This window comes from Solea senegalensis, linkage group LG14 (genome assembly GCF_019176455.1).
Source record: "Solea senegalensis isolate Sse05_10M linkage group LG14, IFAPA_SoseM_1, whole genome shotgun sequence".
Classification (NCBI taxonomy): Eukaryota; Metazoa; Chordata; class Actinopteri; order Pleuronectiformes; family Soleidae; genus Solea; species Solea senegalensis.
In genome coordinates, this window is record NC_058034.1 from 3,256,273 (window position 1) to 3,274,225 (window position 17,953).

General features: G+C 40.0%; 1 protein-coding gene across 2 annotated transcripts; it reads left to right on the forward strand.

Annotated features, from left to right (window-relative positions):
* The first annotated feature begins 2,348 nt into the window (after window positions 1–2,348).
* LOC122780952 (guanine nucleotide-binding protein subunit alpha-11-like) lies at window positions 2,349–17,235 on the forward strand. Of its 2 annotated transcripts, none has more exons than XM_044044395.1 (8): window positions 2,349–2,522; window positions 2,834–2,995; window positions 6,212–6,396; window positions 6,655–6,809; window positions 8,541–8,669; window positions 9,936–10,065; window positions 11,407–11,560; window positions 13,942–17,235. In XM_044044395.1, the coding sequence occupies exons 2-8, from the start codon at window positions 2,845–2,847 to the stop codon at window positions 14,145–14,147; spliced, it is 1,110 nt and encodes a 369-aa protein (XP_043900330.1). In that variant the 5' UTR covers window positions 2,349–2,522; window positions 2,834–2,844; the 3' UTR covers window positions 14,148–17,235. The 2 variants fall into 2 exon arrangements, with proteins under 2 accessions (XP_043900330.1, XP_043900331.1); XM_044044396.1 differs by having other exon boundaries at window positions 2,349–2,444.
* Window positions 17,236–17,953: the final 718 nt, after the last annotated feature.

Here is a 17,953-nt window from a genome sequence, read left to right on the forward strand (position 1 = left end):
CAACTCCATGTCCAACCCCTAACCCTTGATTCTAACCCTGTAACTTGTGACACCATGACTCTTCACCCTGACAAGGTACATTGTTTTTGTAAGGACCTGGGAGCAGGTTTACATTAAACTGTCATGTACTTAATGTACTGTTCCAGAAAGTCCATGCAGACCTCTTTTGCTCTGTCACCTAACTTTGTTACCATGACAACGCAGAGTGGGCGATCTCACTATTGAAGACCAGGAAACCCTGGATAAACCGGTTCTGCTGGCTGACACAAAAGCTTGACATCCAAACAGCAGCTGAGGAGAAGGAGTGACTAAATACCTGCTGTACACTCAGGAAAACCAGATCACCTGCTGCACTGTTTGACATATTCACATTTTTTCCCCGTGAGAGAATAACTTTCCCTCGTTGTTGTGTGCGCTTTTTGTAATATTAACACATCTGTCATGGGGAATTAAAAAAGCACAGATTGAGCTCAAAACAAAGCAAAATCCTATCGTTCTCAAAACCTAATAAACTCGAATGTGTGTGTTTGCTTTAGAAAATTCACGGACGAGGTTTAACACTGAGACTTCTGGTTGCTTCCACTCGAGCTCGGCGGAAACAAGAAGCATCGAGTCTCTCACGCAGACGAAACTTTATCCGCATCTCAGCGCAGCGCACTCATTCATAAACAGACCTGTCAGATCAGACAGCACACAGCTGTTTTCCGGTTTTAGCCTTTCAAAATAAGTCACAGGGTTACGCTGCTGCTGATATTCTCAAATGTTCACATTTAAGAAGCTGAAACAATCAGAAATCTTGTTTTAATAATGAAAAAAGAGAAGTCGGTTAATTATTTCAGCTCCATCTTCTACCACTTTTCCCTCCACGTGAGGGGCACGTATGAAAAATGCTTTTAAGAAACTAGAAATGAGTTGTATATGTTGCACTCACATATCGTTAACTCCTTTTTGAAATAAATTCATCATGTACTTTCTTTGGCTTCTTGAACCCACATGGCTGCATTTTTCACATTCAGCACAACATCCAAAACCACAGTCAGAATCACAGTATCCATCCGCTTTTGATGCATTCATAACATTGGTGTATTCATGCATGCAACAAGCTGCGGTGAGTCATGCAGCAGTGAATTTACTCTGCAGCAATGTCACTGGGGAGTGGTCAGTATCAACAGTGAATCACAGAGGTGCAGAGCAGAACTGAGACACTGCACTTTATGGACTGAAATTGCTCAACATGATGCAGCTTTCCCAGTGCATTCCATAAGAAGATTCACTGGTTTGATTTGATCCCAGAATCAAAAACTTTCTCAAAGCTTTGCAGATAGTTCTCAGGTTGAACAAAGAGGCTAATTCAACTTTAGTGTTGTGATTAAATGCTTTAAATGGCTTGAAATGTTCTAAGTTTTTAATGAAAATTAAGCTGAAATTATACTACTCAGTCCAGGCAGCACCTCTACCGCTGTTGATCTTTACAACAAACCCATGATTGGAAACCTGGGGGTAATAATGGACTATGATTTTAGATTTCTGTTATATCTGCCAAGGCACAGCCTTGTGAAACTCATACACTTCCAATTGCTCGCCTTCAGCTTTTTCAGAATTCTGCTGCATGCCTTTGGACTAGAACTCACAGATATGAATATATTTCTCCCATCCTGGCTTTTTGTTTTTTGTTCATTGAAAAAACCTATGGCACGGTATGTTCAGAAGTCATTTGGTAAATTAAAATTAAAGGTAGACTTTTGCTTTTGGGGAAAATTAAAAGAAAATAATAAGAAACCAGTAAAATGTATTTTTACAAATATTCCATACATCTGAGCTAAAACGACAAAGCGGCTGACTGTTGGGATATGATAAAGTGTGTTGATGCAATGCATGAACATATACATATTATTATTAGTAGTATGTGTGTATATATATATATATATATATATATATATATATATATATATATATATATATATATATATAGTTATTGAATCATTGACCAGCCATGAGCACAGGCAACAAGTGTTATGAAGTTAAAGAGAAACAATACACCATGGAGTTTGTATGACATTTCTTAAATATTTCAGCGATTTAAATTTCTCAAAAATCCGCGGAGTTACTTTGATTCTCAATCAATCAATATATTCTAAGTCTAGTCCAGTTGTCACATTGTGCTCTTATTTTACACGAGCAACGCCTGACTTCCGGCGCCACCGCGGTATTTTGCCGCTCTCTTACCGCATGCGTAGCCGTGAGCGCATTCCGGTTACAGTGCTTTCGCAGCGGACCACAGAGGCTGCGCATTCCTCTGTAGGCGCGGTGGACTTTCCCCGCTCGCTTGACAGTGAACCGGATTTTTTTTTTGGAAATTTCTTATTGAAGTTTGATCAAACCGTGTGTCAGTGTGGGTCAGGGACGATGCTGGTGCGCCTCAGACGCTGCGGACACGAGACACGGTGAGAAATGGACCACGATAAAAAGCAATTAGAGTCTGAACCTGCTCGTTAACAGGGAGGGAGACAGACCGACTCCAGGTAAGGAGCTTGTGTTGTTTTCACTTTATAACTCTCAAAAGTCTAAAAAAAAAAGAGAGAGAAGACTATAATTACTCAAGCAGATGATGAATATTTTAAAGGCAGTGTAGTGGGAGTGCACTTTCAAAGCTGAACACCGACGTGTTGACGCAGGCAGTGATTATGTTTGTAGCCTCAAAGAAAACTTCCTGGGACCAGGTGTTACAACAAACTCCGAACAAAAACTAAAGGCCAACGATTGGGCACAGCGCGGCAGCTTGATAGAGCGTTTATTGTCGGCAGCTGATCATTCATTAACTGTCTCATTTCAGTTGTTTTGGCCATGGCCGGCTGCTGGCAGTGGTGCCACCGCACCTGCGTGTGCTGCCTGTCCGAGGAGGAGAAGAGGACCATTGCTGTGGACAAGGCCATTAGGCAGGAGCTCAAGCAGCAGAAGAAGAAGGAGAAGAGGGAAATTAAAATCCTCCTGCTGGGTAAGTGGACACACACACACACAACCCTGAACAATCCCTTTAACCTCGTGGGGACCAGACAAAATGTCCCTGTGAAGATAGGTATGTTTCTTGGTCCCCACAAGGGTAGAAAAACATGTATGTACATGACACACACACCCTTACCCTAACCACCACAACAGGTTAGGAATAATGCGTTTAACTATTGAACATTGAACACATATTGAACAACCCTCTTCTCTCTGGTCTTCCCTTCAGCATGGCAATATTTTATCTGGTCAGATTTTAACTTAACTTAGCCCTTTTTACCTTTTACTTTGGTCAACCCTGGTTGTTTATAAATGTGCTATATAAATAAAGATGAATTTATTTATTATCTATCCTCGTGCAGACCAAGAAACATACAAACCTATCTTAATGAGGACATTTTATGTAGCCACCACAAAGTTAAAGGGCCTTTTCAGGGTTAAGACCTGGTTAAGACCTGGTTAGGGTTAAGAGTAACCTTAACCCTAACCTTAATAATCTTCACTACATGTCTTAGCCCAGTTCTAACCATAAAACACCCATTAAACTAACCCTTAAAAAGCCATTTGAAGTTGTGAGGCCAAAATGTCCTTATATTTACATAACTATATGTCGAACTTGAAATGTCTCTCTCGCTCTCTCTGTCTTACACACACACACACTCAACAATACCAGTGGCATTAATTGCACAAATTAACGAAATAAAATTGACTTATGGAACACCCTGTATACAAATAAAAACTGCCAGGCTTGTTTCATAGCCCGCAGTCAAGTGAGAAAACAATGTAAGGCATGTGTCACCATCGGTAAGTATTTAAAGAATGGTCTCGATCTGGGGTTGGTTATACCTGAAAAACCACAGGGACTGTAGAGTTGCATCGTCCAGAAATCTTCAGGTCTACTTCACAGCTGCTTTGAGCACTGCAGACCTAAGTGGTTTTCTTTGTTTAAAGTTTACTCCCCCCCGAGATGTCACAGTAACTGAGAAGGCATAAGACAAGTACATTGTAAAGTAAATGTTTCCATTTTGTCTTACAAGGCAACATAAATCAAATCTATCAGGAAGTTTCAGTTTTTCAAAACCGACATGTACTAAGAGTACTATTAGAAGTAGTAGTAATACCTACGTATTTAAGCTCACACGGGCAAAAGAATTGTTTAATAGTTGTAATACACAAAAGTCACAACACAAATAAATGAATAAATAACTTTCTTGATATGACAATTGCATGTGGGGTTTTCCGCAGTGTTAGTGGTGAAGGTGTGCAACCTTGCCAAATGCACTTGAAATCATGCATTCACTGAAAGAGCAGAGCCACTATTTTATGACGTCAACTGTAAAGGTTGATGTGGCCTATTTGCTCATTTATTAATGACACACTAAAAGGATAATGATTAAAATAAATCGTCATGATGGGCCTACCACGTCTGATAAACAACTTCTTGGGGGAAAGCCATCAATGATATAGTATACAATAATAGCACAGGGCTTGTCCATATATTCTTGAGTCTTTGAGTGGTGGATTTTACAGTAAAAAGCCCTGAAGCCAATCTCCACTGGGTGGACTGTTGCTCTCCAGCCTTTATTATTATTATTTTTATTATTATTATTATTATTAATAATAATAATAATAATAATAATAATAATAATAATAATAATAATAATGTTGTGCCTCAGATGCCAGTATTAGCATCGTCCCAGGTTCTATAGTGTAAATAACACGCAGGGTATTTTACCAGAGTACTAGTTCTGGTCTTAGTTTGTGATGATGATTTGTTGTGGGAATGTGAGCCGACATCGGCCAGCATTTCCCAGCCCTAGACTCGCTCCTGCTGACCAATTCCCTATCTGTTCCTGTTTCCTTACTAAGACACAATATTTTGTTCTATCTGTGCTCAGTCAACTAGGAGTGGTTCTAGTTGTAGTTTTTTCTGTTAGGCATGTCAGTACTTGGTTATGTCTTCATCTGCCTGCCTCGGAAGAGACTACAAACAATAAACAGCGAGACAACTTTATATGAATATATGCAAAGATGTAAAATTGTTAAATCAAGCAAACATACGGCTACCAACAAACAAACAATTTTCCCTCATATCTGTAATCCAAGCACAATTAACAATGCAGAAAAAGTATGTATGTGTTTAAATATTGTCTGGTTCAACAGTATCCGTCAGGAATCCAGTTCCTTTTTTGTGGTTTCCTTTAAGGGTGTTCACATTTTCACCTTTTAACTAGGTAAAATAGACGCTGTAAACACTTCATGTTGAGCTTCATCATTACTCTTCCCTGTGTAATCAGCTGAAACTAAGCGTCATTGTGTTTTCATTCACTTATAAGTCACACTGGGAGTGGGACTGCCATGGACCACCACCATGTTTCTATAGTAGCGCAAAAATGACAAACCAAAGTGTCACTGTGGGTTATACCACACATTTAGAAGGGGTGATTTGGGGCAAGAAGACCCACGTACGAGACCCGGTCAGAACAAGGGCCTTTCTGTATGGAGTTTGCATGTTCTACCTGTGTGTGTGGGGGTTTTCTCCGGGTTCTCCGGTTTCCTCCCACAGTCCAAAAACATGCAGATTTGAGGATTAGGTAAACTGGACACTCCAAATTGACTGTAGCTATGAGAGTGTGAGTAGATGGTTGTTTGTGGCCCTGTGATGGACTGGTGATCTGTCCAGGGTCTGCTAAGATTGGCACAACTCCCCACAAGACTCTCATGTGGAAGATGAAGTGGTAGAAGGTGGATGGATGGGTGGGTGGAAGGGTATTAAATTAGTCGTAACACACGAGTTTGCCACTTTATGCCTCTAAATCCTACAAACAATCACTTCAGTAAAAGTTGTTGCAAAGTCTGTCATAATTGCTAAAGCTGCTAATTGCTTGTTGCTCAATTAGCTACTCCACCATAGAGTACGTGGCCGTACAGCCTCTGTGGCATCTTTGTATGTTTTTGACTTTTAAAATATAGAGCTCCAGGTGTCATGTGACTCACTGGGTTTAGCGGTGTGTGTGTTTGTGTGTGCATAAACGTAACGGATTCTAAAGTCTAGAACTTTCAGCTGAGATAAGGCATTAAAAGTTGCAGATCATGAAATAAAAGATGTGGGCTGAACCTGCTGAACCTGCTGAATACGTGCTGTGCTGCTCACCTGCCTGACACCACCGCGCCGCATTTGTGAAACTCATATTCTGTGTTGGCACAGGGACCGGGGAGAGTGGAAAAACCACTTTCATCCGACAAATGAAGATCATCCATGGGCGAGGTTTTTCTGAAGAGGAGAGGAAAACCTTTGCCAAATGTATCTTTCAGAACATCCTCTCAGCCATCAAGGCCATGACCGGAGCCATGGACACGCTCAGAATCCCCTACTCCAACCCAGAGAATGAGGTAAACCTGGCACAAACAGTCCTCAGACCTTCACCAGCAGAAACAACACACCCGGACACGCCCAGTCACACATGAACACTTTCCCTCAGAAACACAGATGTCAGCACTGATGCAAGATAACTCAGCTTAATGCTGACATTAAAGGAAACGCACGCAACAAACTGGCACAAACTGGCACTGTCACATTCACTTGAGTGTCTTTTATATTTGGACATCCTCTAACACGTTTTTTTTTTTTTTTTGTTTGCTGCCTTTCAGATGTTTGCTAAGTGGCTGCAGGACGTAAACACAGTTCAGATCAGCCAGTTGGAACGAGGCTATGTTGAGGGGATTCGCCGCCTGTGGGCAGACCCGGGCATCCGCGTCTGCTACAGCCGCCGCTGTGAATACCAACTACTGGACTCCACAGAGTAGTGAGTAGCTGTGTCGTAGCTACAGTCCGAGCTCATTACACTGCACCACACCCTAGTGAGAGTTAGTGCTGGGAATCTGAGAGGGTCACATGATGAAACATTGTTGGTGAAAGTTACCAAAGGTGATATCACATTACAGAAATCTGTCATAGGCAGCAAGCACCACATGACAATGAGTGATCAAACAGCAAAAAAAAAAATAAAAATCATATAATACAGTGTTTTCATTTACTGCACACGTTAGAAACAAAGCCCTACCCATTGATCTAATTATATATTCATTTATTATGGTTATAGATCAGTCTGTACTTTAGTGTAACTCCAGATATTTACAATGATACACTTTATTTGTAGGATAAGCATTGTGACTGGATAGATGCATGGATGGATTTTTTTGTCTATGAAATTGGTATAATTTGAGCTTCAATTCATAAGTTAAGTTAATTAGTTGTCCTGGTTAAGAGACCGGTTGACAAATGACTCAAAATTCAATAACAACATCTCCTTCTGGAAACAGTGTCCCCCGTCACTTTGGATTATTCACTGTGCTGTGAAGAGTTCCTATAGGAAACAATTTCATTTGTTAAAAAAACATATAAATAAACAGGCGAAGTACTCTCACTGTTGAGGCTTGTGATTTAATCAGGGAAACTGTTTTGGAACAATGTGATGATGCCTGTGTTGTATCGAGATGATTGTGGTGAGAGCAAAAAACTATCTACATGGTTAAAATCTCAAAGGGATGTGTCATCATTCCACTGAAACACTGAATTAAACTGGAATTAACCAACAAAAAGGATTAGGCTAGAAAATTGAAGTATAATGTAAGGACACAACATATGAATACCATCTAAAAAATGTTTCTCTGGATTTTGGACTTTTGTTTTGAAGCAACAACTTTGGGCTCTGAGAAAATGCTGTCATTCACACTATTTATGACATTTTATTGACCAAATAATCCACCAATAAAAAGTTTTTTCCAAGCATGTTAAACATGCACATGAAAATCGGCATTGCTATCGGTTGCATTTTTATCTGTGTTTATACTTTTTCAATCAGATTCAAAGCAATATTGTCTTTAAGCTTAGCCCACATCATAGTTTCCTGCCTTAACTTGTGATTTTGTGCTCTGACCAGTGGAGGGAGCTGATTCTTTGCTGGCGTAAAAATAATGATTACTGTTATTATATTTTGAGTCTTTAAGGAAAACAGAGACCAAGTCATACGAGAGTGGCTTCACCAACCAATCGATCGATCAGAAATAAACTGATAACCCCAAAGAGCAACACAGAGTTACCGTCAGACTAAAAAGGCCAAACACAGAGATAATGTGAGGCTCACGCTCAAAGCGTCTGATGTAACAGAGAACAAAGCCTGGCAGCCTTCCTCTGTTTTCGCTCTTTTCTATTGCTGTTCTGTGTTTACCCTGCAGTTCAGTCATCATGGTGTGCACACGATAAGAGATGGCCAGTCAACATTAGCTAATGACACCTTGTATCAACACAAGCCATAAAGCCATAATCTGTACACGTCCCCTGCTCCTTGTATTTTTAATCACTTTTTACCGTCAGTAATTCGTATACTTCATCACACTTCAGTTTGTTTTCCATAAGCAAGGCTGGATTTGACGTAAAAATAGGGGACAGGGGCTTTACTCACCCTGAGCCTCAATGACACGAGTGTGCACTGCTGTAAAATGAGCTTATTATTTCCCACCATCCTCTCTTTCAGCTACATGAATAATCTGGACCGAATCTCGAGCCAGGACTACATCCCCACAGAACAGGATGTGCTACGAGTTCGATTCCCCACCACGGGCATCCATGACTACGCCTTCAACATCAAGACCATCACACTAAGGTGACCGCTCCTCAGATTACAACCTCTTTTGTGAAGAAGCAAACCAAACAAACACAAAACCCCTTACAAATGACTCCTACAAAGGCTTTGTCTGTTGATGTCTCTTGTTGGGATCACATTTCGGGGCTACCTCCACACAGAGCTGTCTGTACATTTTTATTTTTGACCATGAGCAGTGTATTGTTCTGCTCCAACAGAGCTCAGCAGACAAAGACCAAAGTTCACTCACAGGAGACTTTGTGTTACTATGTGAAATGACACCTATTCTTACAGTAAATCACAAGGTAGATCCCAGAATTATCGTTGAACACTTGAAAGACATGGAGTAAAGTTAACACGTGATGGGATTTGAACTAAAGCAACAATTTTCTGTTGCTTTAGTTCAAATCCCGTTATTTGAACTTGTAGTGAACTTTAAAGTGATTTTTAAAAGTCCATGTGGGTAACATTTAGGAAGATAATTGGTAGAAAATTGAATATACTATACAAGTAAGTGTGTTTGTATTAGTGAATAATTGCTTTAGAATAAAATTTGTGTGGTTTTTGATGCTTTACAGTGAGGAAGCGTCTTTCTGCGTGGAGTTTGCATGTTAACATGCAGAGGTTAATAGGACACTCTAAACTGCCCGTAGGTGTGAGTGTGACAGTAGATGGTTGTTTGTCTCTGTGTGGCCCTGTGATGGACTGGCCTTTCGCCCTATGTGAGCTGCGATTGGCTCCAGCAGCCCCGCGACTCTCATGTGGAGGATAAAGCGGTAGACAATGGAGTGCATTACATAAGGAAAGGATCTTGTTTTAGCTTCCCACAGTAGTCGGAACAGACAAATCAGTCAGTGTTCATTTCATTTTTTGAAGTGAAGACTTGCTCCGTCCCCATAAACCAGGTGACTAAACCAATGAAGAAGAGGGAGGAAAAGGCAGGGATAATGGGAGAGTTTAAGGGAGTCTTCTGTTTGTTGTAATCTGCAGTCTAACCATTAGATGTCACTAATTCTTATTCTGAACCTGTAAATATCCCAGGTCAGTGCTGACTCTTTATTGACTCAGTTCCTTCAACCAAGAATAAAATAAGGACTTTAAAGACTAAGAGACATGCAAAAAATACAATACATATAGAAAGCACCTGAATAAGAATATTAATGTATGTACAGTATAATGTAGCATAAATAACAGGTCAAACATAGAATACTATGTGGAAAGATTTATTGTGAAGTATATTAAACAGACTTTTCTTTCTTACTGTCACTCTGCTGTGGTCCCCGACAGGATCGTGGACGTGGGCGGTCAGAAGTCAGAGCGTCGGAAGTGGATCCACTGCTTTGAAAATGTAACCTCCCTCATCTTCCTGGCCTCCCTCAGCGAGTTTGACCAAGTCCTGGAGGAGAGAGAGACCATAGTAAGAACCTGTGTATATATACATCTATGTATATATATATATATATATATATATATATATATATATATATATATATATATATATATATATATATATACACTTATTTGTAAATATTCATATTGGAAAAAAAAAATTTGGTCTTTGCTTTGAGAGTGCTGGTGGAGAAGTAATGAGGCCTGAAAGAGTAACACTGTGACTTTGTTGATATAGTAAAAGCTTATGATCAGGTGCCAAGAGAGGAGCTGTGGTATTGTATGAGGAAGTTGGGCGTGGCAGAGAAGTATGTATGAGGACAGTGAGACAGTAGTGAGGTGTGCAGTGGGAGTGACAAATGGGTTCAAGGTGAAGGTAGGGTTACGTCAGGGATCAGCTCTGAGCCCCTTCTTGTTTTCTTGCAAAGGGGCGGACAAGTTGTCATATGAGGTCAGACAGGAGTCTCCGTGGACTATGTTTTTTGCAGATGATATTGAGCAATGGACAGTGCACAAGAGAGGTGAAGCAGAGAGTGCAGGCCGGGTGGAGTGGGTGCAGACAAGTGTTCAGGGCTGACGTGTGATAGGAGGATAGCAGCAAAAGTGAAAGGGTTAGAAATAAAATAAAATTTAATAAAAAAAATTCTTTAATTCTTTATCTATCTGTCTATCTATCTATCTATCTATCGATCGATCGATCTATCTGTCTATCTATCTATCTATCTATCTGTCTATCTCATCAGTCAGTCATTTCATTTCTCCACCAGCAGGTCTCACCCTTGTATAAGAAAACACCCTCCACACGCACACACGCACACACACACACACACACACACACTCAGCATCCCCAGTCGTCCTTCTCCATCTGTCCACTTCCTCCCTACCATCCTGTCACAAAGCTGTTCATTCTATCATCACTAACAGCTATATTTCCATACTTTGTACCACTGTCATCATTATGATGATAATAATAATAATAATAATGATAATGTAAACCACTATTACCTTGCCTATAACATAACACAACACAGTGAGATTTGCATGTCTCTCTTAACCCTGAACCCCCTTTTTTTCACCTATTTTTTGGCGGTGCGTGGAGGGTTGTCTCATGTCCTTCACCTCACCAAGACAAAGAAAAAATGTATTTGATTGAATGTGATTAACCTCCACTGTGGCCTGAATGCCTAACACCCCCTCTTCCCATATAAGGCACCACTTCCTTCCTGCCCCATGCGTCATCCTTTAGTGTCTGAATCTTCAAAGAGATCTCCTGTTTTTCACTCTTGAAGTTCATTACAATCAATCGAACACAATATCAAAACTTAAGAACAGACTGATGCTGTATCCTTCTCTGTCTCTCTTTCTTTAGAACCGAATGCAGGAGAGCCTGGCTCTGTTCTACACCACCATCCATTCGCCTTGGTTCCGCAACACCTCCATCATCCTCTTCCTCAACAAGACTGACATCCTGGCTGACAAAATCCAGACCTCTGACCTGAAAAAATACTTCCCCAGCTTCCCAGGTAAGCTGTTAGTTTTACTTCAAAATGAAGATATACAGATATACAGGAGTGGTGTTAGTTCTGAATGAACTACATGTAAATCAATCAGCTTATTAGCCTGGTAAAATAAAATGGATTTACTGCATTTATTGTGAACGAGAAAATATGAAATACATAACTGAAAGATCTGTGTGTTTTTGGGAACATATGATAGACACTTATTCTATAGACACTTAAATTTGACCAATAGCATAGTTCCTACACAGAAATTCTGATTTTGTTTCCTCTATGAGTTGAAACACAACTCAAAGTAGGAGATGAAACATCTAAACGAGAGGTTGTCACTGCACTGGAGGTGAAGCCCAGGTGCACGTTCATCACCATTAACAAGAAACCACTTCATTGTCCCATCATAACGTGCACAGAATCATTTCAGAGAGCAAACAGGGCTGTGATGTTGGTGCTGTAAACATTTATCTCATTACATCCAAACACATCTGATGTAAACAATGTTTCAGAATTGTTGAGTGATTTCTGGTGCCGCCTCAACTCAAAGGGTCCTCATGATGTCAGCAAAGCCAGAAAGCAATCACATTTTTAATCATTGTTTGTTTGTTTTGCTTCGGCTTTCCTTCTTCTTCACTTCACTTCGTACACTCGCACACAAACAGTGACGTGCGGTGAGGTTCATGACTGGGGAGGCAAATATATGAACCCAAAATAGAAGCTTCTATTTATTATTAAACCTTAATTAAAAAACATATAGTTGTTTTAAAAGCTTTTAATTATGCTTTAATCAATACCATAGTGTTCAACAATACGATAGCAAGAATAACAAAATAATATTTATTAGTATAAGGTCAAATTTGATTTTCTTTTAGCTGATCTCTCTTGTTAATTAAAATTGAAAATTGTGTATGGTCTTACCTTTATATGTATATATATATGTATATGTATATATATATATATATGTATATATATATATATATATATATATCTTGTAACGGTACATTGTACATTGTATATTGGCGATATAAAGAGAGGCAGCAATGGGCATGCGCCAACTGCCTGCTTCAGTCACTGTTCTCCCGCGTATTTGAACAGGAAATGCGTGAATTGAGCGGTTTTGACCACAGAAATGTTGAAATCATGCAGAAAACTAATTTATAGAACAGTCAAGTGGACAAATTTCTTTTCTTTTACCATCGATAGTATTTTACTTGTCATGATGACAGGGGCGGCTCCCCTGACCGCACGTCACTGCACTTCCAGGTACTTGGTGTACTTATGTACTGATGTGGCTGCAGCTTGTAGCTTCTGTGGTGTGAAAGGCTGTTGAGCGGTACCCAAACAGTACCTACCCTCCACCTCACCTTCTCTCCCTCCGTTACCCATGGCAACCACAGACAGACACTGTGCTTCCTGAAAGCTTGCTCCCGCTGCAAATCCCCAGGTGTACATGTGTGAGGTGTGAGTGAATATTACTGTGTGTGTGTGTGTGTGTGTGTGTGTGTGTGCTGTGCCCACTGTGTTTCACCATTAGCTTTAACAGCACATAATAATGACTCATACAGGGTCAAGCTCCTTGATGTCAGTTTAACCCTCACACTAACGCTGAGCTGCTCCAGCCACTCGCTGCTATTTGCTGCAGATGTGCTGCTACTATAGCTGCAGTTGAAGGCTACGGCTGTCAATATGATGAATCAATTAAACGATGAGTCATTTGACACAGAATTCCAATCATCGCTTCCAGCAAATCAAGTGAAGGATCTGTTTTTAATTAGAATTACTGTAATTCACAGCTAGTATTTACGTTTGTCCTCAAAATAGTCAGTCTGTTTTGACAGGCTGTTTAATACGACTGCCGCTCCAGTGACTAAAAAACATTTTGTGAATTAAACTACAAAACAGCAACCGATTCTGATATTTAAGAAGAATTCAGGACGCTGGAACCGGCATATTCTTGGTGTTTTTCGCTATAAAGAAATTACTGAACTATCAGCTGATTGAATCTCAAACTATATTTTGTGAATCGGCTTATCAAATGATAGACAATAGTTGATATTAAGCTTAAATGAATTACTTTCTTTTCTTTTTTTTTAGCATTATACAGGATTGTCTAAATAATTATTGGATGCAATAGTAATAATTTGGAAGCCCAATTCTGGCTCATGTTGCCTTTCATAATAGACTTTTGGCTTCTACAACAGCCGAGGGGGTCAAGTGGCTCTGTCTATGGCAGCGCTGTTGCTCGGAGTCATGAGTGGAGATGAAAGCCAGAAGTATGTTAATGAGACTAGAATCTAAGCTGCAGACTAGTCTTGCCTCATTCATCAAAATAGCCTCTAAACCAAATTTGCATTTTTGTCCAACCCCTTGTCTCCTGCTCATCTCTGTAACAGGTAAGAGGCATGATCCCGAGGATGCCAAGAACTTCATCCGCAAGATGTACGAGCAGAACGCCATCAACCACGACAAGAAGGACGAGTGGAAGACTCTTTACCCGCACTTCACCTGTGCTACAGACACCAACAACATCCGCAGGGTCTTCAGCGATGTCAAGGACACTGTGCTGCTCAAGTCTCTCATTGACTATGGAGTCATGTGAACTTTCACTCCGCGGAGGAAAACACAGGGAAACGCTTGGACTCTTGTCTCCGTCTGGTATTTACTTGGAGGAGTGAAAGCTCTGATGAAGGCCAAGATGTCGCATTAAGATTCTTCCTGAAGCCTGAACAATCACATCTCCTCCTCCTCTCCCTCGTCAGGTCTTGATGATGAAGCAGATGGAGAAAAGATTGTACTCCTCCCTCGACTCCACCACAATCACTGCACTCTCTCCTTTTCCTCTCCAGGAGAAAACATGAATAAACATTTGCGGAGAACTTAACACATGGAGAGACAGAACCAGAGTGAGTTATGTCTGTTGATCAGGGAGTGAGGAAGCAGGAATCACCCTCATTCCCCTCAGACCACAGCTTTCTCCTGCATTTTGATGATTTTTTTTTTTTGTTTTGTTTTTTGAAGATGAAGAAGAAGTGTTTGAGTCCTGTAGTGAATGAGCTGATCCACAATTGAAGCAGGAGCAAAGATGAAGTGTTGTGCTGCCATTCTACAGAGCACTGACTTTTAGTGGAGAAAGGACCATGCATGGGAGCTCTGCACATATTTAATTACATATTTGCACACGTCAACAAAACAAAAAAGGCTTCCATTATTCCCCTGTGTAAGGTAATGCATGACATCTAAGTGACTGCACTCTTTATAATTAGACACCCTGAATCAGTGGAGTGTCTGTCATTTTCTTTATTGTCTTATTGATTATAGTTATATTGGCTGTACTTCCTGCAAATATTATATTATTGTTTTTAATACGTGGATGGTGTCTGCCAGTGGTTACGTGTGGATCGTTGTGTGCCACTGCCACAGGTGGAGTCGGAAGTCTCTCTGTGAGAACATTCTTACCTTCATTCTTGTGGTTAGCAATGGTGGCTCACAGCAGGAGGGCTCTAGCTTCAAGTCCTGGTTCAGGCGGGGTTTTTCTGCGCGGCGTTTACATGTTCTCCCTCTGTTCGGGGCAGATACACAATTTTGTTTTCAGATCAAAACGATGCGTGTCCAGATGAGTCTTTCAGCACCGTATCAGTAATCTGCGTCCATACTTACTACGAAAAACACTTATCGTGCACACACTTGTGTAAACAGGAAGCAGATACTTTCCTCTGCAGTTGTCTGCCTACTTTTGGAAAGTACTACTAATGGGAAATAACAATGGTGAAAAGTAAAAACAAGGGTTTCTGTAATTAGACCAACGCCACGGTGACACTGAAACTGAAAGTAAGTGTTACAGAAGTTATTTGTTGTTTTGTTTTTTACAGCTGATAGTTGAGTCAAGACCAATAAGAACCAGTCAGGGATTAATGTGTTACAGTTTAGGTCTGTGTTTCTGCCTGTCCCGCTGTACGGAAGGACATTTACTCTTCCACTTATATATAAATAACAATATATATTAGTATGTCATAACTGTGAGATAGTGAGTCATATTTATGAGATGTTAAGTCATAATTATGAGATACTGAGTTGTAAATGATGAGATACTATTTCATCATTTCGAAATAGTATCTCATTATTATGACATAGCGTCTCATAATTATGGGATATTATCTTAAAATTCGGATTTAGTTTCTCGTAATATTCTGCCTTGGTTATGTGTGTCAGAAACGGGCTTCCATACAGATGAAAACACAGGCAGTGAAGTCGAAATTGTCATTATCCCAGTAATGTATTGTTGAATTAATGAATGATTAGCAAGTCTTAGTCACATTTGATTTAATCCGTTCTGCTGAAATGCTCCTGTAGATGACGCTGAATTATGAAAGCTTGATGCTTTTATATGCTTTTTAAGGTTTAAAGCAAAACTCAACAGTTGTTCATCATTATCTCAGTGGTAGAACATGAACATGTTCAAGGGCTACGGGGGGAAAAAAAGGAAAAACAATGCTTTTAATTGGTTTAGTGTTACATATTTTTAATGCAAATTGGGTCACAAACCCACAGAAGATTATAACCCATGTTCATGTCACTTTAAATTGTTTTGTTTTCCCGACATCAGCACATCTGAGACTTTTGTGTTTGCAGCTGTCGCATCCATCTGTTTTTAAGTGTGGGAATGTCGCAGAGTGAGATCTGAGAAACTTAGAGAGACCCAGGGTTTGAATGTAACAGACATTTGTTAGTATTCAAAGGTCATTTTTCTCAGTTGTCATTGATTCTGAAACGTGGCCGTGTTGTTTTTAAATTTCCATACGGCATCAAAAACCAGCAGCAGCTTTGTAACAGCACAGTCGCAGATGTGATTCTGGTGTTCCTCGTCCGTCCGTCCGTCCGTCTGTTCAGTTTTACTCTGTGGACAGTGAATACACTTCTTTAAATTGATATCATGAATTCAAGCACAAATCGCATTGGGCGGCTGCCATGTTTTCAAAAGGTCACGAGAGAAACACAAAACCGTTGAGAATAACGGCTCTATTCATGCTTGGTGTTCAATCAACAATGATGGGGGAGAAATATCCACCAGGTCCTCTGTTCTGCTGGGTAAAGGGTAAAGAATATTAATATGAGGTAGCAGTGTGATCTCCTTGTGTGTCCTATTTATATCAGTGTGTGGAGAGGGACATTTTTAACTGATCAGAAGTGTGAGTTGTGCCATTGTGTGTGTCACTGAGTGTCAAGTACGTGGGAAACAACAATGAAGTTGAATAAATTAACTGACCTCGATGGGAGGCTAATATTGGTTCACACTGTGCCTGTCATGTGGTTTCCGCTGCTGTTTTTTTTTTTTCCTTTTTTAATTTTGAACATGTTTTGATCTCTGCATTGCTGCTTTATGTGCTCAAACACGGTAGCTTCATTGTTGAATCATAATGACACTTTATAACATGAATGTATAATTTTACTGTACATTTATTAACGACTACTCTACTTTTGATTGATTTTTAACTGCTGTATTTGTAACGTTGTTTGCCGACAGCCTTTACACTGTGACTAGAGAATGCATTTACAAATGAACTTCTTGTTTTTGCATTGGGAGCCCTCCTCTCATTTGGTGACAGTGGGTCATTTTTTTTTTGTAGACTCCGGTGACGGCAGTGGACAAATGTGTCTTTTTCTAGGTAACATTAAAAACTTTGACCATTGCCTCCTGTTTTGTTTTTCCTGGCAAATATTCCACAGACTCACCCGTCGGTCTGGGCGATGTGTTTTCTCTTCATCAAAAAGACAAACATAACATCACAGGGTTGCAATCACACCCTTGATGTGACCCTCAAAGTACAAATAAAACACTGCAGCTAGACACTTTGTAAACTTCCCTGAGCGCATTTCAAGCTTTACAGTTACATGGTAGCTATGTAGAAAAGAAAAATGTTACAGATATATTTACGACTATTACGGCCAAACTGAAGAGAATAAAGTGATAATAAAAAATGCATTATAGAATAGTCGTAATATGAGATTCTTTTTATCATTATCTAATGTAGTATTATTATTATTGTTATACAGCAACAGAACGCAGATGATTTTCTCCAAGTCTGTGTTTGTGATTGTTTCTTTCAAACAGACTCAGTTTCTTTCACAATCTTTTCAAAATCCTGATGCTAAAGATAATGTGGTGCTAATGTGCACCATGTAATAATAATGTAATAATTTACATGATTGGGACTTGCTTTTTGTCCCTATCAGGATGGAAGTCCACATATTGGGACTGTGGAAACAGATTAAGGTCCCCACAACGTGAGTAAGACAGGGAACACACACACACACAGGTTTGTGCAACCATTCTTCTTAGGACACTGCATGTCCACTCGAAGTGTCATCCCTAATGTTAACCCTTAGAACACAGAGCATTTAGGCTGC